At 43.4% G+C, this 26,571-nt stretch overlaps 1 protein-coding gene across 1 annotated transcript in view; it reads left to right on the top strand.

Annotated features, from left to right (window-relative positions):
• The first annotated feature begins 248 nt into the window (after nucleotides 1–248).
• LOC126329072 (uncharacterized) overlaps nucleotides 249–26,571 on the top strand; it is a 535,869-nt gene continuing 509,546 nt past the window's right edge. Inside the window, exon 1 of the mRNA XM_049996104.1 lies at nucleotides 249–661. Within this exon, the coding sequence (XP_049852061.1) occupies nucleotides 589–661 (73 nt within the window). The 5' untranslated portion in view covers nucleotides 249–588. The remainder of the gene's footprint in view (nucleotides 662–26,571) is intronic.

The following is a 26,571-nucleotide window of genomic DNA, read 5'->3' as shown; positions in this document are numbered from 1 at the left end:
GCAGTATGACTCCACGTGCAAGTGCCGCGGAAGGTGGCACCTATGTGAGTGCAGGGGTGACATAATGACGGTCCCGCCGAACGATTAGTCCACACGCGACGGCTATAACAATAGGGAGGCACGGCCGAGAGGGAGGCGCGGCACGGCGTGTGTTCGGACGACGCGGCTGGCGAGGCGCAGGCGCGGACGCGACGCCGCGTGCCGGGAGGGGGGGGAGCCACCTGCGCGAGGGCCGCCGCGGCGCCGGCAGACGCTCCACCGGCGTCCGCGACAATAGGCGCCGCGGCAGCTGCGCTCCACCGGCCCGCGGACCGCCGGTATTTTTACGCACTCCACTCCGCGCTCTGCCAGCTGGCGGGACCCCTCGCATATTCGCCGGCATTAATCTCCGCGGAGAAAGAAATATTCTAGTTCGCGGCGACCTCTTTACTATTTCTGCGCCGCCGCTCGGGTTCCGCGTTATTACAGTAGAATATATTCGGGCAGCTGGCGCGCAGTTGCGGGGACGCGAACGGCGGAGGAGGCGACGGGCGCGCGGCAGCTGTCAGGCCGGCGATGGACGCGTGCTGAGCCGCGACGCGAAGCGGGATGCCCGGCCTGCCGCCGCCGCTGCCGCTGCTGCTGCTGCTGGCCGCGGACGCCGCGCTCGGCTCGCCAGCAGGTGAGCTCCCGGCTGCGTCACCTGTTGCTGCGCCCGACCACTGCACTGCAGCCAAGGTCGCACGTTAAACGCTTACCTAACCAATCACATCGTTCAAAGACGATCATTGTACGATTGCATTAATGTTTCTGTTACTATTTTATTTATTTATTTATTGTTCAGCTAATTCAATCTATACAAGATGTAGCCTCTTTAAGTCATTAAAAACATTTTTAAGTTTTTCCATGCACCTCTGTACGCTGCTGTCTTCTGCCAGTTGAAGCCCGCAGCTTTCCTGAGTTCCTTATCCCAGCGACTAGGTGATCTCCCTGGTGCTCTTCGTTTTTCTCTGGGACTCCACTCTAAAACTGATTTTGTCCATCTTCCATCCTTCGTTCTTGCAATATGTCCTGCCCACTGTCATTTTAGAGTCTTAACCCGTTCTATAATATCTTTTACTCTTGTTATTGCTCGAATGTCTTTACTTTACTGTCGATCTTTCTTAGTGAGATCTAACATTTCCATAGCTCTCTGAGCAGTTCTAAGTTTCTTTTTCAAAAATTCATTTAAAGTCCAAGTTTCACACCCATACGTTAAAACCGGTAGGACACACTGATCAAAGACTATCTTCTTTAAGTAGACTGGCATGTTGGATTTGAAAACTGTTTCATTCCTTCCGTAAGCCCTCCATCCCAGTTTAATTCGACGAAAAATTTCAGGTTTCAAATCCCCTTTTGTGTCAATTAATTGCCCCAGATAAACGTATTCTGTAACATTATATAAGATTTTGCTGTTCAGTGTTACTTGTCCTTCAGCTGCCGACTTACTATGCATAAACTTAGTCTTACAGTGATTTATTTCAAGTCCAACTTTCTGACACAGATCTGTTAAGACTTTTATAGAGGACTGCATTTCCATGTTACTGTTAGCTAGGACCACTATATCGTCAGCAAATCTGAGGTTGGTAAGCCTTTTAACATTTATCCTTATTCCTCCGTTGTTTCAAAGAATTTTGGACATAGTCATCTTAAGAACTGCTATAAATAACTTCGGGGATATAGGATCGCCCTGCTTTACTCCTTTTCCAATGGGAAATTCGCACTTGTTTTTTTCTCTGTTGATAGATGCTACAAACGTGTCATAGATGTTTCACAATATGTTTATATATTTTGTTTCGACTCCTTGCTCCTATTATTATTGTTATTATTAATACTAACTGACCTGACACATACTGTCCTGTCCAGATTTCCATAAATCCCTTTATGGTCTTTCGTGTATTTGTAAAAAAACTATTGGAAATGCGTAAACAAAGTAAAAGCGAGGGGAAAAAACGTATTTTTGAGTGGAGGTTGCATCTGTTAACGATTGTGGCCGTGGATACTCAGTTTGAGGAGGAGTACATTCACAACTACGCCAGTGGGAAATTTTACGTGCGCGATGAATTCCATACGCATTACAACGCTGAAATGTTGGCAATGTGTGATGTGCCTGGAATTTAAGCATCAGTTGAAATAAGTCAGATATTCATGTTAACCAAATGATTTTGTTTCTTCCATTAAATTTGGAAGCACAATGAATTTCAAGCTCATGAAGCTACAACAGAATTATAATTCAATTGGAAATAAATAATTAGATCAATTTTTCGTCGGAACGTAACTGATCGGCTTGATTCATGGTTTGACAATCATCTGACACATCACATTTGCGCGTGTAGTAGCGATATAAACTGGAATTGCTATACAAATAAAATAACGACATTTGTTGAATAGATCGCGAAACAACACAAAAGTAAAAACAAATGTAACTTTACTTCAATTTAAACTGATAGTGACTTTTCCAGATTTTTCTCCAGAAATTCCAGATTTTTTTCAATTGAATACATTCAATTCAATTATTTCCATTCCCGGAGCATAACGAACAAAACAAAAAAAGAATCAATCAAATCTGTCGTTCATATCGTGAGTTTGATAGAGACTGCAAACAAAAAGCATGATTTTTGTAGTTTGTCCGTATTTTCCGTGTAATTGTCCCAACTTTCTTTCCTGAAAACCTTTACAGGACCGCAAAAAACTCATTTCTACGATTTATTTATTTAACATGGGAATATTAGAGAGACAAAGCCCTTTTTTATGTTTAAGTAGGCATTATACATATTTTTCAGTACACTTACGTCCAGTCGCAAGTTATAAACGAAATTCGTTCTGGCAGTGGAATACATGTATCGCTACTGATGTTGCTACGATTGTAGGGTAGGCAAGTTTCAAAGGTGTTAGTATGGAACAAAACAATTAAAAAGTCTAGTAAATATGGGCTCTTGTTCAGTACAGAAACTCTGAAGTTGCGCAAGTCACACCAATATGCAAGATGTAATCTGCTTAGTTACAGGCCCATATCACTATTGTCGATTTGAAGTAGGATTTGGGAACATGTTCTGTCCTGGAATATTATGTATCACCTGAAAGAAAACAATGTACTGACAAATAGCCAACACGAATTCAGAAAGTATCGCTCTTGTGAAACACAACCAGCTCCTTATTCCCACCTAGTATTGAATGCTACCGACAAGGGACGTCAGATTGATTCCACATATTTAGGTTTCCAAGAGGCTTTCGACAACCTTCCTCACAGGCGACTTTTAATCAAATTACGTGCCTGTGGAGTTAGTCTCACTCTTGAGACTGGATTCGTGATTTCTTGTCAGGAAGGTCAGAGTTCGTAATAACTGACGGAAAGTCATCGAGTAAAACAGAAGTAAAATCTGACGTTCTCCAATGAAGTGTTATAGGAAACTTTTTCTTCCTGATCTACACAACGATTTAGGAGATAATCTGAGCAGTCCTCTTACATTGTTTACAGACGATGCTGCTATTTACCGTCATGTACAGACATCATATAATCAAAACGAACTGGAAAATGATTTAAACAAGATATCTGTATGGCGCGAAAAGTGGCAATAGACTCTAAATCATTACAAGTGTAGAGTCATACACATGTGCACTAAAACGAATCAGCTAAATTTCAGTTACACAGTAAATTACATAAATTTTAAGCCTGTAATTTCGATTAAATACTTAGGGATTACAATTACCAATAACTTAAATTGGAAAACTCAATAGATAATGTTGTGAGGGAAAGAAAGCCAAAGAGTGCGATTTATTGGCAGGACACAGAAAGAGCAACTGGTCTACTAAAGAAACTGCTTACATCACGCTTGTCGCTCTCTTTTGGGGTACTGCTGTGTGGTGTGGGGTCGCATCAGATAGGATTGACGGAGGACGTCGGAAAAGTTCAAAGAGGGGTAGCTCGTTTTGTATTATCGCGAAATAGGGGAGACGCTGCCACGGATATGATACACGAATTGGGGCGGATATCATTAAGACAAAGGCATTTTTCATCGCGGCAGGAGCTTCTCGTGACATTTCAACAACCAACTTTCTTCTCAGAATGTGAAAATATTTTGTTGGTCCCACCTACACAGGGAGAAATGACCATCATAATAAAAAAAGAGAAATTGGAGCTCGCGTGGAAGGATTTAATTGCTCGTTTCTCCCTCGCGTTCTTCGAGAGTGGAACGTTAGAGAAGTAGCTTGAAGGTGGTTCGATGAGCCTCTGCCAGGCACTTACTGTGAACTGCAGGGTAACCATGTAGGTGTAGATGTAGATTACTTACTGACCAGACAGACGTTGTCCTGTTCAAATTTCAACAAATTTATTTGTGGTCGCTTTGTGAATTTGTGATAGTTGTATTTGCTAACGAACCTGGCCATGGATATTCAGTTTGAATAAGAGTACATTCAGAAGCACGCATATGGGGAATTTTACATGCGAGATGAATTTTATTTGCATTACAAAGCTGAAATGCTGGAAATGTTGATGTGCCTGGAATGTGATAAGACGGCACCACGCGGGTTTGTTCCAAAATTTAAGTCTCAGTTGAATTAAGTCACAGTTCCATGTCAACAAGTGATTTATTTTATTCCATTAAATTTGGAATCTTTATGTATCTCAAGGTGGTAAACTTAAAACAGAGTCACAATTGAACTGAAAATAAATAAAAAGATCAATATTTCGTCAATATGTAACCAACTGGCTTGTTTCACAATTTGACAGTCACCCGTCAAACGACATTTGCGCACGTAGTAGCGAGATAAAATCATTACATTTGTCGGACAGTTCACGAAACAATACAAAAATAAAAGAAAAAGTAATTTTCAGATTTTTCTCCAGAGCTTCCAGATTTTATTTTTCATTAAAAACGTGCAATTGAGTATTTCCATCCCGGGAGAATAACTAACAAAATAAAAATGGAGTCAACCAAATATGACGTTCCTATCGTCGATTATGATCGAAAATGCATACAAAAATTGCAACTTTTGCAGTCTTCCCGAATTTTCCAACTTTCCTTTGTAATTGTTCAAACATTTTTGTGCTGAAAACTTTTCCGGCACTACAGTGAACAAAGCAAAAATGAATTAGCATATCCATCGTTCGAATCGTGAGTTATGGTGTTGATTTCATGAAAAAAATCCCATAGAAAATGTTCCGCTAAATATAGAGCTTGTAGAGTAACTAATTAGGGCATGGTGATCGTGACTATCTTTTGGAAAAACATACTACATTCATTTCTATGATTTGTTTATTTAATCGAACAAGATCAGGACCATCAAGTTCTTTCATTATATCTAACCAGGCAGTCTACATATTTTGCATTTAATTCACTGAGGTAAGTGTATTGTAAATTACGTACAGACTGATTCCCTGATGATGAGCCGGCCTGCGTGGCCGTGCGGTTCTAGGCGCTTCAGTCTGGAACCGCGTGACCGCTACGATCGCAGGTTCGAATCCTGCCTCGGGCATGGATGTGTGTGATGTCCTTAGGTTAGTTAGGTTTAAGTAGTTCTAAGTTCTACGGGACTGATGACCTCAGATGTTAAGTCTCATAGTGCTCAGAGCCATTTGAACCATTTGAACCGTGATGATGTTTCTAACGTTCGGGGATGACGGAGAAGGAGAAATGTATCAATTTGGGGTACCGAATCGTTCTTATACCTTTGACAGTGGAAATCTTGTTTCGGTACTGTTTTTGCGAAGAATGTAGGGCAGGCAACTTCAAAGATGGTAGTTTGGGCCAAGACATGAAAACAGTCCAGTAAATATGGGCTCTTGTTCAGTACAGGAGATGTTTTACTGTAGCGAAGATGCTCATAGATCTTACCGTATGCAATTTAGAGCCCATGTTTCCTAGACATTTTTTCTTGTTTTTGTCCAAAATACCGCCTCCGAAACTTGCCTAACCTTAGCAACAACTGTGCTTGTATTCCACTGTCCGAAGTATCAGAAAGATTTTCGCCAATAGCTTTCGACTCGGTGGTTTCCGGACCAGCGTCCCTTACCACAAATTGTCACATTCACCGTCCTCATCATCCCTGAAACCTACAACATTATGAAAGAATTAGTAATTACTATAATACAGAAACATTAAACAAGCCAAACACACTACATTTGTCCGTGAGTACAATAATATGGACAATTTAGAGGAACGCAGGTTTAAACTATGAAGGCTAGCAGTAGTGGGGCTTGAGATAAGAGTTAAAAAAAGGTAGACAAAGGGGAAAACGAAGTTACGTCACTGATTGCGAAATTTAAGCAACAAGATGCGTAACTAGGGAAAGGTGGAAGCATTTGCTTTACTTTTTGACACTGGGAAGAACTTATACGTTAAGTTTCGGGGAAATGTTATAATTAATATAACACTTTAGCAGAAACGTGCTCATTTACATACCACTTGTTTGCCTAAAGTGGGTTTCAAACGATTGATCTATGATTTTACAAGAAGGTGACACTGTAATAAGAGCACGCAGATTGGCGTTCTTGTACGTCGTCAGAGATGTCTTGGAATTAGTAGTACCCTGGTGGGCATTCTGTTCAATATAGCTATGTGGAAATAGGGGCACAGCGTTGCAAATACGTTTCCACTGCGTTGTCCATTTCTGCTCAGTATTATAACAGTTTAGTACTGTGACAAGTGTGGGAGATTTAAGAAGGTATTTTCTGTGGCAACTCTTTATCTTTTGTGAAACGATCTCTCGTACATAGAAGCATTTTCACAGATGCACGGACGCAAAATAGCAGAAAATCCGAACTGAAAACTTAAGTTTCGACACGCATCTCGAAAAATGTATTATTCTGAAAGCGACTCGTGAATGATTCTTGTAAAATAACATGTAAGATGCATGTTTGTTTTACCTGATTTAAATTATCCTTTCTAGTCGCTGACTTTTCCGTGCAAGAAATTGTTGAAGTTAGAAGCCCTCAACAATGAAGCCTACTTTTGTTTCAAAACATTATAGTCGTATACTCTGCCATGATAGACTTAAATTTCTTGAAGCCAAAGAGCGAATTAAGAGCATAAATTAGCAGGTAAGTTGGTACTGAACACACTGGTACCCATTTGAATTACTACAAACAGCAAAGTTTCAGCTGATCGGTATGGTGCTAGACCATTTCCCTGGAGTTCACTCTTTAGATCATTGTAGACTTAATATTTGTTGGCATTTACAACTTATAATAATGAGACGTTATTCTGTTGTTTCTTGTCGTCATTGTCATTATAGCCCGTAATTCACTCTGCATTCCGAATGATTACACAGGTCTAATGCCTTACATTAAGTTAATTATTTTGAAGCTTTTGTAGTTACACACTTTGGTCTGCTAAAGTCAGATATGTGATTAATTATTTACTAATAATACAAATGCAGACGAAACTGATGATGCAATATGGAAAAGCATTATCGTAATGACATCCGAACGTGGATATTAAGTTGAAAAATGGCTCTGAGCACTATGGGACTTAAATTCTGAGGTCATCAGTCCCCTAGAACTTGGAACTACTTAAACCTAAGGACATCACACACATCCATGCCCGAGGCAGGATTCGAACCTGCGACCGTAGCGGTCGCGCAGTTCCACACTGTAGCGCCTATAACCGTTCTATGACTGGCCGAGGTCGTTTAAAAAGTAAGTATTTTCAAGCGCGTGCGTGTCAAGTAACGTAAAAATATTCCAGATATGGCGTGCACTAAAGATGTGGACAGAAACTAGTTCTCTGTGATATGTGCTAGAATTGCTAACGTTTGAAATTGCAAAAAAATGGTTCAAATGGCTCTGAGCCCTATGGGACTTAACATCTATGGTCATCAGTCACTTTTTTTTAATCTCATTTTGTTCGCTTTTGTTCGTTGCTTCTGTTCGGGGCGGACGTCGTAGGACATCCGTTCAAGGTCGTTGTTGATCGATTAACTCAGTTTTTTATTTTTATTTTATTTTATTTTTTTTTATTACAGAGCGCAGCTATCCTTCTGACCGAACACGCTGAGCTACCGTGCCGGCGTCCCCTAGAATTTAGAACTACTTAAACCTAACCAACCTAAGGACATCACACAACACCCAGTCATCATGAGGCAGAGAAAATCCCTGACCCCGCCGGAAATCGAACCCGGGAACCCGGGCGTGGAAGCGAGTAAAATGCCGCACGACCACGAGCTGCTGACTTTTCAATTACATTTGGTCTGGCATGTTACTGAACATTACGCTTGCTGTAGTATTTTTCATGTACATATTTGCATTACATACTGTTATTTTACGAGGGTGCTATTCCTGTTAGGTAAATGTGACTTCAAGCGCAAGAAGACACAACGCCTAATGCAAGTTAAAAGTTATGTCATCATTAATTGATAGAATGCCCGTGGCTACAACTGATCCACTTCCTTTGCCATAAAATTTTACTAACTAACACTTCCACGGCACGGAAAGTCATGGGCACTTTCCTGGGAACATACGTGGAGATACGCAGAGGCGTTCTAGGTAGTTTTCTTTTTATGGTAGTAGGCTCATTCGTACTGCCTGAATAAAGGCGATCTGTTAAGGGGAATAGAGATTGACCTAACATACAAAGTAGGTTTTACTCCTTAGTGTTTCTGAAGAAGAGAACAAGAATGATGATGATGTTTGGTTTATGAGGCGCTGAACTGCGCCGTCACCAGCGCCCGTACAAAGTCCCAATTTTTATGCAGTCCAATTTTTTTCACAGTCCAATATAGACACTATCAAGAATGATGATGATGATGAAATGATAAGGACAACACAAACACCCATTCACTGGGCAGAGAAAGTCTCCAACCCGGCCGGGAATCGAACCCGGGGCCCTATGCTCCAGAGGCAGCAACGCTAGCCACTAGACCACGAGTTGCGGACGAAGAGAAGAACAAGCGGTAATTGTTAACGTCTTATCGCCGAAATCATTAGAGATGGAGTCAGCAGGAAACCTGCCAAGGTCTTTCCATCTGCGTTAAATGGTGCAACAAAACTCCAGAAAACTTGTATCATTCATTACTGCTGAACGGAGATTTAAAGACCACTCGTATGGAATGTGACTCAGTCCCTTTACAAGCGTATCCCCTGACTCAGTTAGAAAGGCTGAGAGTCAAGTTCGGTGAACTTGCACACACATTCTTTCTCTGACATTTTGAATTTCTCTGTCGTCTTATTATTAAGAAGAGCTTTAAGACGGTGACGGCGACTGAGGAAAGGCGTCGGGAGCCGATGTTGACTTTCCTGCAGACGTTTTATGTCAATAAAATCGATACAGGGAGTGAGGGATGACGCGCGTAATCTCCCCGGCCGCAGTAAACAAATGGAGTCCCGCGCAGGGGCGAGTGGGGACCGGGAACCACTTGCTGTGGCGTCGGTCCCTCTGGCAGCCTCCCAGGCCGGCCGCTCGCGCTCCATTACTCTGCTGTCTTCGGCTGCGCGGCATACGTCCAATTCCCTTCTCGAGATACATGTTACACTTGGACAAACTGAGGAAGAGCACTGCCTGACAGATTTCTCGTTGATCATTTTGTCATCGATTACTGTTCAGTGACAATTTATTATAAAGAAGAGTCGCGACAAGGGGAGTACGGGGTGGTGAGGGGGAAGAGGGAACATCCTAGGTAGGCTCTTTGCAAAAGCTTACCGAGGTAGATTAAATGTCGTATGGCATTGTTGGCTGGGATATTCCACGGGGTAGGTTTAGCAGCCTAGTGACACCATTCCTTGCAGTATATGAGAGTTGTGTGAGTATCTGTGAAGTGCAGGTGAGAGTAATGGCACCATGTGTGGTGTAGTGCTATGTTTGTGTTCTGTAATGATGATGATGATGATGAGAGAAAGGAGATGCTGGTACACAACCGAATCCTTTCGAACAGCACCAAGGAGCAAGATTAACATATCCATCCGAAAATGGTGTCACATAGCTTCTCTTCATGTGAACCGCGGAGAGGTTTGGAACATAATGGAGGGTGTTAGCACAAAGACCGGTGACCAGGCACTTTAAGCAGCCACCTCTCCTCCCGATGTCGGCCAAATAATGACAGTGAAAATTTCATCTACCACCAGGATTCTAATCGGCTTGCCTCCGAGTCGATCGCCACCGCACATGCGGCTAAGGAGTTGAGTGCGAAAATGCCGAACGTTATTTGCTACCAGCACCATGTCACCGAACTTTGAGATCCCACAATATCGTGGCAAAGTAGCAGCAGGAACTCCACTGTTGGACATCAGTGAAGCACATCAACGAAGCGCACTGTCGCCCCATCTGTAGATAAAAAGAGTTTAAATTTCGGCGTCCTGGCCCTAGATGGGCCAATGTGGGATCCGTACCAGATAGGGTTGATAGAAGAGATAGAGAAGATCCAACGGAGAGCTGCGCGCTTCGTTACAGGGTCATTCAGTAATCGCAAAAGCGTTACGGAGATGATAGATAAACTCCAGTGGAAGACTCTGCAGGAGAGACGCTCAGTAGCTCGGCATGGGCTTTTGTTGAAGTTTCGAGAACATACCTTCACCGAGGAGTCAAGCAGTATATTTCTCCCTCCTACGTATATCTCGCGAAGAGACCATGAGGATAAAATCAGAGAGATTAGAGCCCACGCAGAGGCATACCGACAATCCTTCTTTCCGCGAACAATACGAGACTGGAATAGAAGGGAGAACCGATAGAGGTACTCAAGGTACCCTCCGCCACACACCGTCAGATGGCTTGCGGAATATGGATGTAGACGTAGATGTAGATGAATTGTATCTGATGCCGTGTCATCCTCTGCCAATGGCATCGTTGGATACGATATGAGCGGCAGCACACCGCTTTCTCGGTCATTGTCCGGTTTCTTCGCGTTGGAAGCGCTACTTATCGATCGAGTGGGTCCTCAGTTGACATTTTGAGGCTCAGTCCACCCCGCACCAGACCTTTCACGAAACAAAATGACCAGGCAGTACCGGGTATCGAATCCGAGCCCTCTCCATTGTAGTCAGCTGCGCTGACCACTCAGCGACGCAGGGGGACGGACGCCGCATCTGTAGAGCAAACGGAAATTAGTGTGGATAGAATTTCAGGTAAATATTATTGATGACGCTGAGAAGAAATTGTTAAGTACAATCGCTGGTTCCATCTGCGACACAGTGGCGGTACATAACAGCCACTTCAAGATGTTGAGCAACGTGGTACAGCGTTAAGACTCTCAACTCTCACTCGGAATGCAATTCAAATCTCCAAATCGGATGATTATTTTTAAAGGGAACGGCCGATTTCGTTCCGTGTCGTTCCCCAAACTGAGCTTATGCTGCACCACTAGCGATTTTTTAGTCGACGGACGTTAGAAGCTAACCTTCCTTCCCCTTCACTGCCGCACACCTTCGCATGAAGATTTTGAATTAGTGATTAGGCAACTGAATTTCTCATATCTATAATCGACAACAGAATCACTGAGACGATTCTCTGTATGTCACATATATACAGGGTGGGGCAAATAAAAGTGGCGCGGAGAACAGCTTCCAGTGCACAAATAAATAATGCGGAGGAAAGGAAATACAGTTCCAACCTGACTATAGCAATTGTTGAAAGTGACCACCATTCGTCTCTTGACGCTTTTGGGCCTGGTCAGCGAGTTACTGCAGGCGGATCGACGGTGGACTGCTAGAATTGCTGCAGTCTCATCCGAAATGTTCTGCTGCAGTTCTAGAAGATTATGAAGGTTGCAACACCTTAGACTCCTAAGGCTCCGCACACAACGTAATTGCATCCTGATAGATCAGGTGACCCGGGAGGCCAGACTGACATCTGCTAAAGAGTCGGTCGGACGTGGAGATCGTGCTAATGCACTCCAAGGTTCAGACGACTGTATAGGCAGACAATGCACACCAAACCCCAACCTTCTTATGATGCAGTGGTGTTTCGCGGAAGTTATGCGGATTTTCTTCTGTCCAGAATCTATGAATCTGTAAATTGACATAACAACTCAGGCGAGACCACGCTGCATCAGAAAAACAGAACAGATCCATTTCCAAGTCATTCATTGTCATCTCACAAAACTGGAGGCGCTGAGGACCATCTGCTGGTTTTAATGTATGAACAACAGACATTTGGTAGGGATGAATGTGCTGGTCCAATTGGAGTATTCGTCTGCATGATCGGCGTGATATGGTGGTCTCTTGCGACAGGCGTCGGGTTAATTTGGAAGGACTAAAGCAGTTTTTGGTGAAATGCAGCCGCGTTTTCTGTTCTGTTGACTTTTTCAGAACAGATCCTGTCTGACGCTATTATCGGACTAAGTGCTGCATCGCAATCTATGCTGGGACTTTGCCACCGTTAATCTTCTCAGCAAACAACTGAGCACACCGTTTCCACGACCTTACTGTCACGTAGGTTTGCACAGTGAATACCGCCTGCTCCACAGTGAGTATCATCGTCCCCTTTTCACTGCCCCACTCGCACCGACGCACCCGCACTACGCTCTGAACCGGTTTTGATCACGTGGCGGTCGTACATGTGGTGTGCCAGTCACGGGGTGTTGTTATTGTATATGCGTACATTCATATGCAATCGTATCCACTCGTCAGGGCCGCTTTTATTTCAAAAATGGTTCAAATGGCTCTGAGCACTATGGGACTTAACATCTGTGATCATCAGCGCCATAGAACTTAGAACTACTTAAACTTAACTAACCTAAGGACATCACACACATCCATGCCCGAGGCACGATTCGAACCTGCGACCATAGCGGTCACGCGGTTCCGGACTGAAGCGCCTAGAACCGCACGGCCACACCGGCTGGCCCGCTTTTATTTGCCCTACGCTATATTAATTAGGATTAAGTGAAATTTAAATTGGTACTGAATACCATCCCAAACAGTGGGCCGTTGTTTGGTACGAGTCTGACGAACGTATTTTTGTAAATGACATGTAGAGTGACGGTATCGAATGTAAATAAAGCATTGGGTTTAAAGTTTTGGTGACGAATAAGTCAAATGGAGATACAGTACGAAAAATGGTTCAAACGACTCTAAGCACTATGGGACTTAACATCCGATGTCATCAGTCCCCTAGACTTAGAACTACTTAAACCTGACTATGCTAAGGACGCCGGCCGGAGTAGCCGTGCGGTTCCAGGCGCTACAGTCTGGAACCGAGAGACCGCTACGGTCGCAGGTTCGAATCCTGTCTAGGGGATGGATGTTCGTGATGTCCTTACGTTAGTTAGGTTTAATTAGTTCTAAGTTGTAGTCGACTGATGACCTCAGAAGTTAAGTCGCATACTGCTCAGAACCATTTGAAACATTTTTTAACCTAAGGACATCACACACATCTATGCCCGAGACAGGATTCGAACCTGCAACCGTAGCAGCCGCATGGTTCCGAACTGAAGCACCCAAAACCGCTCGACCACAGCGGCCGGCGGTAAAGTACGAAATTGTATTGGACAAGAATGAAGCAAACTATTACACTGTTCAGTTGAATGAGTTATGTGTAGTACTGGAACCCTATATTCGGATATCGTGGTGGGAACTAGCTGCCTTTTCTTCCTGAATGCAAGCCTATTAATCACCGTGCCACTTCTCTCGTATATGATCGTAGCAGTCCGGTAATCTAGAGTGAGACTCATCCAGAAAGAACATGAGGTACTACATTTCTTTTGTTATGGAATTAAATCTTAAATCAAAGTGAAAGGCCGTGCCTCTCGATTTCATGTCTGCCCTCCGGTCGAGAGCAGTCCCTGCGATGGCGGTGACCGTCGGAAGAGCTGCTTCGCTTGAAGGACGGCGAGAGCTCAGGGACACCTTTCTGAAAGGTATTAGGCTGTTATGACCAGTCAGATAATCGCAGCTTAACAAATCTCAGAACTCACTTATCAGATGGACATAACCTTCTGTAGCGGAGGCCGTTCAGCATGGCAATAGAAAATAAGGCCTACATTCACAGTCTGCTGTTTTGTTGCTGGAAACGAGAGTTTAAAGAGGTCCCAGCAGTGTCACGCAGCCTGACTTTTATCTGTGTCTCGTGGCTGTTAACACGCAGCGGCCGCGTTGTCAGAGTCCGTCACAGAGGACACCCGGTACGCGCAGTGTTTGCGGAAGTCTGGCTCTAAGGCACTGCGCACCTAGATGGCTATTGAGAGCCTTTGAAAGTCGAGTATGGCCTGTACTTTCCGCGAGAAGTAAATGATTTACGTGACACAAGCAATCGGAAGACAACCGCCGGCCGCAGACTGCGTAGCACGGTTAGTTGACACCACCTACGGGCGAAAGCAGTGGACGTCAAACTTATTTGCTCTAGAGCCAATACTGTACCCTTGGGGTGGCATCCCAGTTCCCATATGTACCGATGTATGATTAATTGGAAACATACTTAAGTTAGTGTATTGCGAGCCGTAATAGATATCCTATAGTAAGGGCGCGATAAGTTGGCCGCCGGCCTAGACCGTTAGAAGTCGGCACTATTCAATAACTTCTGTGTTTCAAACTTTTGCCATCCCCAGCGACCCCAGAGTTGCGACATTATCATTGCGTGAGAAAGTGTTGTTGTGTTGTCTATGCTAGTGGATAATTAAATGATTAACAACAGTATTTGTACTCATGTTTAATTGCATTATGCATTATGAGACATGATCAAAAAAGTTTACCAAAAGTTATGAATGTCATTTTTCTTACATTCATTGCGCTGTACTGCAACATTTTTAACTTAATTTCATATTCCTTGTTACAAATACGTATCACATTTCAAGATAACAACCTCTATAATGTGCTTTCACGATTCCATGCTACATCCGTCTCAAAATTTATACCGTAGTAGCTGAGCGGTACGAACCACACACGTACGTGAGTCGTCGATACTGGAAGAAATCTACATCTACAAACAAAAAAAAACAATAAATAAATAAATAAATAAATTCTACAAATTGTGGCAGAGTCACGAAAAAGTTTATAGTGGTCGAGGAAAATATTTCGATAATTATAATTGTAGTCTTCGATCACCATATTTATTTGTAATCTGGTTATTAATTTCGGTGGGTAATGACCGTCTTCAGACCTGAGCAGAAACAACACTTTTTTACTAAGGTCGCAAATGGTCATTACCGACCGAAATTAAAAACTTGATTACAAGACTGGAATTATAACAAAGCAGCGAAACCTCCCACCTCTCGCGTCTTGTCACCCCACAGTGGGCGCGCTACGTACACCTCTGCCCCTGAGGTAAGCGACCAACTTCGTTCATCTCACGGCCTAATCAACAAACATCAATTAAAATTAAGCACGTCTTAAAATATTTCTACCTCTGTGATTATTTTTGGCACTGAGAGTAAAACTCCATTCTTAAGGTCTTAACGTTAGCTGAAGTTTTTGGATTCGGCTGTTTGTTTTTAGATCCATATTGTTATAAAATATGGCTGACAACAGCAGGCCACAGTTTGAAGACCAACAGGCTAAGCAATACGTCATTATGCTCTGCTGTTGCTCGTTATAGCTAGTATTTCTCTCTCTCACTCGTGTCAACCCCAACGTTGCTTCCTTGGTATTTTTTTAACTTTTATTTTTAATAGGCGCTCCATCACATGCTAAACCTGATATCGAATACTAGTGCACTCTTTCCTTGAATCTCATTTCAGTTAATTACTCATATTTGGACCTCTCCCGTAGTTATGATTATGCTGCGGCTATTCCTGTTCACCGACATCCCAATGATAATCTTCAATCAGTCGTTGTTCAAATTGATTGTTTGATTCATGCCTGTTAGAAGATCGAATCAGATGCTTCCAAGGCAACAAGGTACCGAACGCATTCAATGGGTTCCAGCCGTCCTGGCGGTAGCGTTATGCAGCCTAGCGATCATTCGCAACACATTCGAATTTCTTCACTTCTTTCTAGTGATATTTTTGCTTCACTTCCAGAGTAACCGCTTGCGGATTCTAATGATAGAATTTGCCCTTATAAATTTAACATTCGAAGGCGCACTCCGTCCACATGCAAATTTCACCGACGGCAATGTATTCGTTTCCTTGCCAGTTCCTTTCCATGCATATTAAGACGCGCTCGTCGTTTTGCAATAGCTGTCTGGAACGAGACCAACATTGGAAAACTGGTTAGCTGTGACATATATATTACCTCTGTTTTATCTTTTATACTTCTTTGCCTCATTTTTTATTACTTCCTTCAGTTTAGTTATTAGACTTCTGTCACAAATTATTTACCAATGGAATAATTAAATACGAGTATCAACAACAGCACGGCTGTAGGACAGATATTTCTTAGCACGTACGCTGTAATAAGAGGAACCAACGTAAATCACTTCAGACTTTTTAATCAAATTCTGAAACTGATTACTAATCGTATTCATCTCAGGAGTGCTGCAATGAATACATTACTAACAACAATCTTCTTTGAAAGGTGAATTCAGGAGAAGATTTAATAAGTTTCAAGAGCTTTTCAGGTGCTGCAATTCCAGCTATGCGATCGCAACAAAAATAAGGAGGGACAGATCATATGGTTCCTACATTATACCAAAGACGTTAGGTTTACGTCTACATATCCTTTTCCCTCGTACCCGACGAATATTGTGAGCACAACAGGAACACGAGAAACAACCAGCCACGTTGATAGCCGGACTCCCACCTGTAACGGTAGAGCATTGCTATAAAAATGCAGAGATAAGTATGCAGTTTTTATACAGAGCAGTGACAATAGCTTGAGCCATTGCACAGCAGTTCATACCGTTGGTTTTGATAAGTAAAAATCGACAACCACGCTAATGTTATTTGACATCGTTTTCGTGTCATTAAGATGACTAACAAAAACGTAAAATTTATAGCTGGAGAAATCAGTGACCTTTTATATCGTTTAACTAACATAACAGTGTAAATCATCTTTTATTAACTCGCACCGCCGATTTTGGCAGAATTTTGCCATCTTCAAATTTAACAACGAAACACTGTACTGGTGTCGGCTGGTGTGCGACTCTTTATCAGAAGATGGTACACACAAAAACTTCGAGCTGCTAATTAACTTTAGGTCTGCCGCCAACTAGATTACGTTTATTTAAAATCGATGAGTCCTGGCTAATGACCATGTTTTAGTCTTAAAATAAGAAGAGAATACAACCCCTTAGCGTTTTAATATACACTCCTGGAAATGGAAAATAGAACACATTGACACCGGTGTGTCAGACCCACCATACTTGCTCCGGACACTGCGAGAGGGCTGTACAAGCAATGATCGCACGCACGGCACAGCGGACACACCAGGAACCGTGGTGTTGGCCGTCGAATGGCGCTAGCTGCGCAGCATTTGTGCACCGCCGCTGTCAGTTTCAGCCAGTTTTCCGTGGCATACGGAGCTCCATCGCAGTCTTTAACACTGGTAGCATGCCGCGACAGCGTGGACGTGAACCGTATGTGCAGTTGACGGACTTTGAGCGAGGGCGTATAGTGGGCATGCGGGAGACCGGGTGGACGTACCGCCGAATTGCTCAACACGTGGGGCGTGGGATCTCCACAGTACATCGACGTTGTCGCCAGTGGTCGGCGGAAGGTGCACGTGCCCGTCGACCTGGGACCGGACCGCAGCGACGCACGGATGCACGCCAAGACCGTAGGATCCTACGCAGTGCCGTAGGGGACCGCACCGCCACTTCCCAGCAAATTAGGGACACTGTTGCTCCTGGGGTATCGGCGAGGACCATTCGCAACCGTCTCCATGAAGCTGGGCTACGGTCCCGCACACCGGTAGGCCGTCTTCCGCTCACGCCCCAACATCGTGCAGCCCGCCTCCAGTGGTGTCGCGACAGGCGTGAATGGAGGGACGAATGGAGGCGTGTCGTCTTCAGCGATGAGAGTCGCTTCTGCCTTGGTGCCAATGATGGTCGTATGCGTGTTTAGCGTCGTGCAGGTGAGCGCCATAATCAGGACTGCATACGACCGAGGCACACAGGGCCAACACCCGGCATCATGGTGTGGGGAGCGATCTCCTACACTGGCCGTACACCTCTGGTGATCGTCGAGGGGACACTGAATAGTGCACGGTACATCCAAACCGTCATCGAACCCATCGTTCTACCATCCCTATACCGGCAAAGGAACTTGCTGTTCCAACAGGACAATGCACGTCCGCATGTATCCCGTGCCACCCAACGTGCTCTAGAAGGTGTAAGTCAACTAGCCTGGCCAGCAAGATCTCCGGATCTGTCCCCCATTGAGCATGTCTGGGACTGGATGAAGCGTCGTCTCACGCGGTCTGCACGTCCAGCACGAACGCTGGTCCAACTGAGGTGCCAGGTGGAAATGGCATGGCAAGCCGTTCCACAGGACTACATCCAGCATCTCTACGATCGTCTCCATGGGAGAATAGCAGCCTGCATTGCTGCGAAAGGTGGATATACACTGTACTAGTGACGACATTGTGCATGCTCTGTTGCCTGTGTCTATGTGCCTGTGGTTCTGTCAGTGTGATCATGTGATGTATCTGACTCCAGGAATGTGTCAATAAAGTTTCCCCTTCCTGGGACAATGAATTCATGGTGTTCTTATTTCAATTTCCAGGAGTGTATATTGAATCTTTAATTGGCATGTGAGTTCAGTTGTAGCCTTTGGAATGAAATAGTTGCAGATGTATAAGATCACTAAGATCTCTTGGCTTCATAGACAGAATTTTTTCTCATGACACGATAATGCAGGTAGTCCTCTCTTCTTATTATCGTTGTTTTTATCTGTCTCCATAAGAATATCCTAACATGAAGTTTATGTATTCTGACATTTAATAAATATCGAAGATCTACAGAATACTCCGTATGAAGTCCATCGGCCTTACCATGATATAATTTCAGCTGATGACGATCTAGTGTATGATTTTTTTCCTTGTACTTTTTCCCGATAATGAGTTGCAAGTAAACGTATATCTTACTACTAATTAACAGCACTGACTGGAATTTGTCGTTGATTTATAATTTTCTAATTGTACGAATTTTGCGTAACACAGTCCTTCTCTAAGATATCCAGTTAAAGCCCTAAATTACTGCATCTTTAAACTGTAGCTACGAAGACAGTTACTGATTGTATGAGTTTCTATGTTCTTCTCTGTTGATACTTCCAAGGCTCGATGTAGTTAATGTGCAATGTACCGTCTGATAGCAAGAGGCGGTCTCGTCTCTGACTGTAGTTTCGATCTTGCACTATAGTTCTTCAGTTTTGGATCACCCCTGCGGCATCTTATACCTCACGCAATGACTTGCGGTTTTCTGTGATAATAACGTCCTGCCAAGCTACATATACTTGTAAATACGTTACTGGCTCACTGGAGCGCTTTTACTAGTAACATCGCCATATCTACGACATCTAGGCCTTACAAAAATACCCCCTTACCGACACGTGTACAGTGATGTCTAGCTATTACTCAAACATTCGAAGATGACTTGCGTCCTCTTCATCATTTGACGAATGCCAACAGAAGGACGTGTACTTGGTACTTACAAAGTTGTAACAGCAATGTTACTTTCGATATTTATTTTACTTGCAGCAATATGAATCTGTTGTCCTCTATACTATTTCAGTAACTTCACTCTATCTGAATGTTAAAGTTGTCTTCATTCATCACTTCTGCTCTTGGTCAGTAATAGAAGTAAAAGTAAATATAAAACAATACTTCAGGCGACATACTCCATTAGTGCCTATTAAGCATTTTTTGCGCCTCAAATGTCTCAGAGGAGTAGACGGATTTAGAAATACAATATACTTCTCTTTCAGGTTGACTCGTCTAACATACACTTCTACGTTTACAGAATGAATTCTCTACTTCCATTTCTATAAATGAACTGTTCCTATTCTGTCACGTACAGTTTGTTTTCTGGTCGATAAGCCTCCATATTTGATCATAACATGCTGGGAATTTAACATAACATGCGTTACCGGGACCCGAATGCAGATTTTGTGCTTTTCTTGAACCGTAGGCTCAGTTACAAGGATATCTGAGACGTGACTCAAACTTTCATTATCACAGTATTGCGCCTGTTACATTATCCTTACAATGAAGTTCAGCACTTTTGAGCCAGTCGCCTAATATTAATTTACTTCATTTCCATTACCATCATTCATTACGTATCAGTTAAATTAACTCAATACACATTTATCTCTCGTTTCAGGGTAAGCCACAGCCGTTATTCATATCCGTGCCTCCGGCGGTTCTATTCTGGAATGGAGAACAGAAATTAGTAGGAATAAAATCCTGAATAATGAAAATTTGAGTCATGGCTGGTAGACTGGTAATGCTAAGGCGCAAATGTTTATTAATTCACAAATTTTTATGACTCATAATATTTTTATTATACGAGGGTATAGCATTTCTGCACATTACTTGACTTGATCTCACTGCACTGATTTTATCCCCTTCATATCGCTTTAGTGAAAATCATTCAGTTGAGAACTATCGGTACGCATGCGGCAGCATGCCTAGCAAATATGCTCCAAACCACCGTACAGACACACACCTCGGGTCATATTGGTGATAGAAAGGTAGTGTCAAGTATTTTGGATAACCCTTGGGCTGGAGATCATTTTTTACCCAGCTGACCGATCATCTTACTGTAACTATCCTACAGTAGAAAGTAAAACTTAGGAGGTTAGACACTGCCTGCCGCAGTGGCCGTGCGACTCTAGGCGCTATAGCTTGGAACCGAGCGACCGCTACGGTCGCAGGTTGGAATCCTGCCTCGGGCGTGGATGTTTGTGATGTCCTTAGGTTAGTTAGGTTTAAGTAGTTCTAAGTTCTAGGCGACTGATGACCTCAGAAGTTAAGTCGCATAGTGCTCAGAGCCATTTTTGAATATTACACACTTACTCTAGCTTAGGCAAATGGAGCAAATCAGTTCTCTTTTTTTCTTTGCTTTTTATTTTTGCATTAGATGTGATCTGCGATGCACCTTAAGGGGCACTTGGACGCACCATTTAGTTCTTGGACAGTTCCTGAAAAAATTCGAAAAAAACGTTTTTCACCATTTTTTATCGTCAGAAGCGGATATTTAAGTAACTAATCGCAACAAACAAATGTTAAGTGTATTCAGCAGATATTTATCTAGAAGTTCTACCTCCCTGGTTTTAAAAATCTTTAACCGTTATCGCGAAATATCCCAATAATAGGGTGTTGGGGTATCAAAACCAAGCCGCAGGTTACAAGACGGCTGTACACAGAAAGCGGTTGTATTATGTACGATATATTCCTAAGGTCAATATCTCGTAGAAACTTCGAAATTTTCTTAATATGTTTATCTGTTCCCGAGATCAGAGGTTCAAAGTTACCCTACTTGTACAAGTAAAATACACACGTAAAATCCGATGTGAGGCGAAAACGTAGATAATAAAGTGAAGCGGCACAAAGAAATACGCTAGAAAGTGTCTCCGTTATCATTAGGATGATTCAGTGAAACCATTGTTGGGGTACTACAACATGTTTATCATTTCTATCATTCGACGAATGACAACAAAAGGACGTATAATGGGTAGTAGAACAGAGGTTCCAGCAACGCTTTTTTTTATATTAATTTTATTTTGAAGGATTAGACATATGTGATCCTTTCTTACCAGTAATTAGTTGTAAAAGTACTATGTTGAAGAAGATTAGGAAAAGGCTTTAAAAATCAAGGGTACGAAGTGCTTTTCATTACAAGAGTAGTTCCTAGAGTGGTTTACCTTCCGTGTACATATCCCGCACATTAATTCAGATTATAATCTTTGATCGAGTTATCCCGGCAGTAATTATTACCTCAGTTCAGAAACGCGCTGAGTAGGCCTCTAGGAGCCAAGGAATGCGGGACAGGCTGCCGTATTTGGCTCCGGCGCTGCCGCGACCGCCGTCTTGGCCACTTATTGACTATCAACGTCAGAATGTCAAAGGCCGCGTTCCTAGCAACAAGTTCCGTAGTCAGCCACGTGCCTCTCCAGTGCGTGCTAGGCGTACGTCCGTAAATCACAAGCACCCAACGTCAGGCTATGTACAGCGCTTTAGGGAGTACTCGGCGTAATCCAAAGTGCTTTCAGACTTAATCAAGGCTTTCCCCTCTGTCCCGCTCTAATAATTGTTATCTTTCTGGATTTAGTTATTTGCTTCTTTATTTATTCCACTTCGATTTCACTGGATTAAACATCACGCTGTTAATTATTTTAATGACGTCTAGAATTCATCTAATTATTTACTAGCTAGTTTTAGATTCCTATTTTCTCCTATTCTCTTTTTATTCTAGTAACTTTTATTCGCCTGTTCACCACCACATTATAATATGGGACCTGCTTTGCTATCTACAACGTGATTTAGAAAGATACTCTTCTTGGGTATGCATCCCGATAATGTAGTAATCTTGACACAGTTTTTCAACGGACAAACTGGCTGCTATCTTCATGTGAGTATGCTGATGAACAATTCCGGCGGAATCGGCGGCTTCTCTGTACATCGCGGCCGGTCCACTGTGTGTGTGAGAGCAGCAGCCCTGCTGCCCTCAAACAAGTGAAAATAGTGCACCGGTGGTATAAATTGGCAAAACGATGTATCTCTACTAGAACACTAATTAAAACAATCCACTGGGGAAATGAAAACGATTGTTGTTAAATTCCTTATCTTACTTAAACGGAAACCGTTATCCCTATTTGGCAATATTATCAGATAATCGAATTTCAGTAGGTTCCTTTGAACACATTCCCAGTAGCGGGAAGCAAGAGAGATCATTTGCGTCACATTACACATCTTATGTTCCTCATTAAGACAGTGTTCTGCCATCACGGATTTCTGTCGCTGGAGCAGATGAGTGTGATAATGGTGGTTTGCACATCAGTCCCGATTAGTTTGAATATTTTAGCCAATGTAAGCTATCCCACAACGACTAGGAATTTTGTATACTCTGGGTCTCCTCCATTACAAGTCGTCCTTTACTGATCTTGACCGGTCGTAAAAAAGCACTTTTAATGTCATTCTTCTTAAAGTTCTTGAAATTTTTGAGGATATACTCCCTGGAAGAGATAAACAGGAACAGATTTGCAAATGTCCTCTGATGGTTTCCCTGGAGGTCCGAAATGAAGAGCACGACGTATTTGTCGGTAAATATAACTATTCCGCTTAAAAAAAAAAACTTTAAGGTGATCCAGTTCCTGTATCAAATTTTCTGCGTCGTGTGGTGGATGACAGCTAGTCGTAGGAAGATAAGGATCAGCATGCATGGGTTTACGACATACACTACGCACCAAAGTTCCAATCATTTCTGTGAACCAAAAGGTTAAGGAAAAAAAGTTTTCCATCCTTTCTAACTACCATCCTATTTGTATGCGAGGATGGACACAATTAAAATGATGAAAAACACGATTCGAAGCATCATTCCCACGATGCCAGACCATAAAAGTATCAACAAACTATCTTCAAAAACAGGTGGATGTAAGAAACGAAGTCCTGAGTGCCATGTCTTCAAAGACTTCCATAAATAAATTGGTGACTACGGGGAAAAGGGACTCCCGTTAATTTGTTCAAAATATCTATAATGAATAAGAAATGCGTCGATAACGGCACATTACGACCTAACTTAGTTACTTCATCGTCGAATAGGTAGCAGCATCCACCTGTTGTGACAATTTAACTACACCGTGTATGTGCCAAAAACATTTCACACGAGAACGGAATCATTTATTGCTATCCACGAGTAATGTGTGCAACTATGCTGCGTGTAGATTCCTCTCTGATCTTTGCTTATGATTAGACACTTTTTTGTAACGTCTATAAGTAGACAACAGAATTAACCGAGTTCATTTTAAAACACGTGGTAACCCATCTTACTTTCATCGAGTCTCAAATACCAATCAAAATCGTCTCTTGTTCTTCATAATTCGCGATAAATGCCTGTGCTGCAGTTAGTTTGTTTGTGATCTCCAGTTGATATTCTTGGCAAATAGAGTGCGTACACTTTTGGTTAACTCACACCGTCTGTAACAGTTCCAAGAAGAATACTTTTCGTGAGCTCTGGCAATTATTTATGAAACTCACTGGCGGTTAGACGCCTATCAACCGGGATATTAACTTGTATGTTTCGGAAAATTCGTGGCTTCTCCTGGTGTTGTACACCGTGTCTCGTGAAATGCACGAAAACATTTTTCCGTATTTTCATATCATCAGCTACCCATTAATCGCAGCATTTGCTTCCACTTTTTCTATCAGAGCATAAATCACTAACCACACATTATGTGGAACACCGAATCCTCGTGGGTGTTGTAAACTTGTGTTTATAAAGTTCTATAACTGAGGCCAGTGAACTGTTCAAATGGGTCAAGAAACAAACAACAATGCCTCCTCTACATATACATCCACACTCCGCGAACTAGCGTTAAGCATATGAGTGAGGGTCCTTCGGACTCTACCATGTATCGGGAGTTATTTCTGTTCCATTCGTACATGGAGTGCGGATGGGCTGCTTAAATGCTTCTGTTCACGCAGTAATTAACCGAATCTCATCTTCGGACTCCACACCGGAGGGATACGCAGAGTATTGTAATATATTCCAAGATTCGCCACATAATGATCCTTCTTGAAATTTAGAACATAGACTTTGGCGGGGTAATTGGCGACCGTCAGGTGACGTTTTTCAGCATTTCAAGGAGCACCTTCACAGGTAAAACAAAACCAGTGACTGTTAGTATTGCGCTTTGTAGTGTACGTTAAATGCCCTGTGTTCGTCCTACTTTGTATGAGTCGCACACAACTGAGCTATAATGTAGGATGTGTCACACGAGTGTTTTGTAAGCAATCTGCTTCGTAGACCGACTGCGCTCTTCCAGTTCCCTACCAATGAACCTAAGTCTGTCGCCTGCTTTACTTGCCTCTGAGCTTACGTAATCATCCCATTTCAGATACCTAGAAATTGTTTCACACATTTGTTTGTGTGAGTTGAGTGATTCCAACTGTGACTCAAAGGTATTGTAGTCATGGGATACGACGTTTTCGAGTTTTGCAAAATGCATTGTTTTATATATGCTTTAGAACATTTAAAACTTTGCCAGTCTTGTCATCACTTTGAAAAGTTATCAAGATCTGACGAATATTTAAGCAGTTTTTTCAGATAGCTGGAAAACATCTGTGGATTCTATTAACATTGTACGATAGATCATTAACAAACAATCGGAGTAGCAATAATACGAAAGCACGTCCGTGGTGAACGCCTAAAGTTTCTTCTGCATCTGAAACTTCCTGGCAGATTAAAACTGTGTGCCGGGCCGAGACTCGAACTCAGGACTTTTGCCTTTCGGGGGCAAGTGCTCTACCAACTGAGCTACCCAAGCACAACTCACGCCCCGTCCCCACATCTTCAAATCCGCCATTACCTCGTCTCCTAACTTCCAAACTTCGCAGAAGCTCTCCTGTGTACATTGCTGAACTAGCACTCCCGGAAGAAAGGATATTGCGGATACATGGCTTCGCCACAGCTGAGGGGATGTTTCCGGAATTCTGGAAACAGTTGGTAGAGCACTTGCCCGCGAAAGGCAAAGGTCTCGAGTTCGAGTCACAGTCCGGCTTTCGCCGCCGTGCAGTGCGGACGTGTTGTTGTTTCCGCCTGCGCAGCGCGCGCGCTCGCTGTTGTTCACATTTCAGCGGCCGTCACTTACGTGTCGCTTACGTGCACTAGAACCATGGCCAACCGTTTTCGAAAATCAACTTTACAATTCAACTTCTGCAACGAATACGTACGACCAAAGGCAATGGAAGTGGAACACTTCCTACGCGACGTTGCTAAGATCCCAGCTTCCGACATCTTGGGTATCCATTTGTCCATATTAAGCAGTACTGTGTACGTGAAAGTCGTCAATGACGCGGTATGTGAAAGAATACTTGGTGACACCAACCATGGATTACGCTTTTGCCACGCCGACGGCAATGTCGGAGCGGTCACTGTCGACCACGCCGGCTTAGGAATGCGCACCATACGAGTTTTCGAACTCCCGTTCGAGCTACCGGCGGAAGACGTTATCGCGGCTTTCCGCCCCTATGGCACTGTACATGGCCACACTGCCGAACGCTGGGCGCAATTCCAAACGTACCCCGTTCTTAACGGTGTACGGCAGATCACCATCGACCTCCATCGCGCACGTGCCATCTTACCTGCAAAATAGCGGGTGCCGCGCGGTTGTCATATACGACGGCCAACCCAAGACCTGTTCCGGGTGCGGAAAAGAAGGCCACCTCAGATCTGAGTGTCTTCAGCGACGGATCACACAATTGCTAGCCGCTGCCGTGGCACCTCCGGCTCCGACGACGGTTTTACCGATCACCTACGCATCGGCACTCTCTTCTCCTCCCACCGGCCGCCGCTCATCGGACCACGTACCGGTGACCCTTCCAGCTGCTATGGATACCGCCGGGGCCGACACGTCGCGCTCAAAGCCAGACGCTACTACGGCGCCACTACCAACAGCGACGACTTCCGACACCCATCCGCCTAAACATATGGACGCCCCTTCATTTGACGTTTCCGCGACGGCCTTCCTCTCAGAGCGACGCGGCTCCCTTCCGTCTTCCGACGCGGAGGGACGAACCCGCAAACAACGTTC

Source organism: Schistocerca gregaria, chromosome 2, assembly GCF_023897955.1.
Source record: "Schistocerca gregaria isolate iqSchGreg1 chromosome 2, iqSchGreg1.2, whole genome shotgun sequence".
Classification (NCBI taxonomy): domain Eukaryota; kingdom Metazoa; phylum Arthropoda; class Insecta; order Orthoptera; family Acrididae; genus Schistocerca; species Schistocerca gregaria.
The sequence above is the reverse complement of the archived record's forward strand: the minus strand, read 5'-3'. Positions and strand labels throughout refer to the sequence as shown.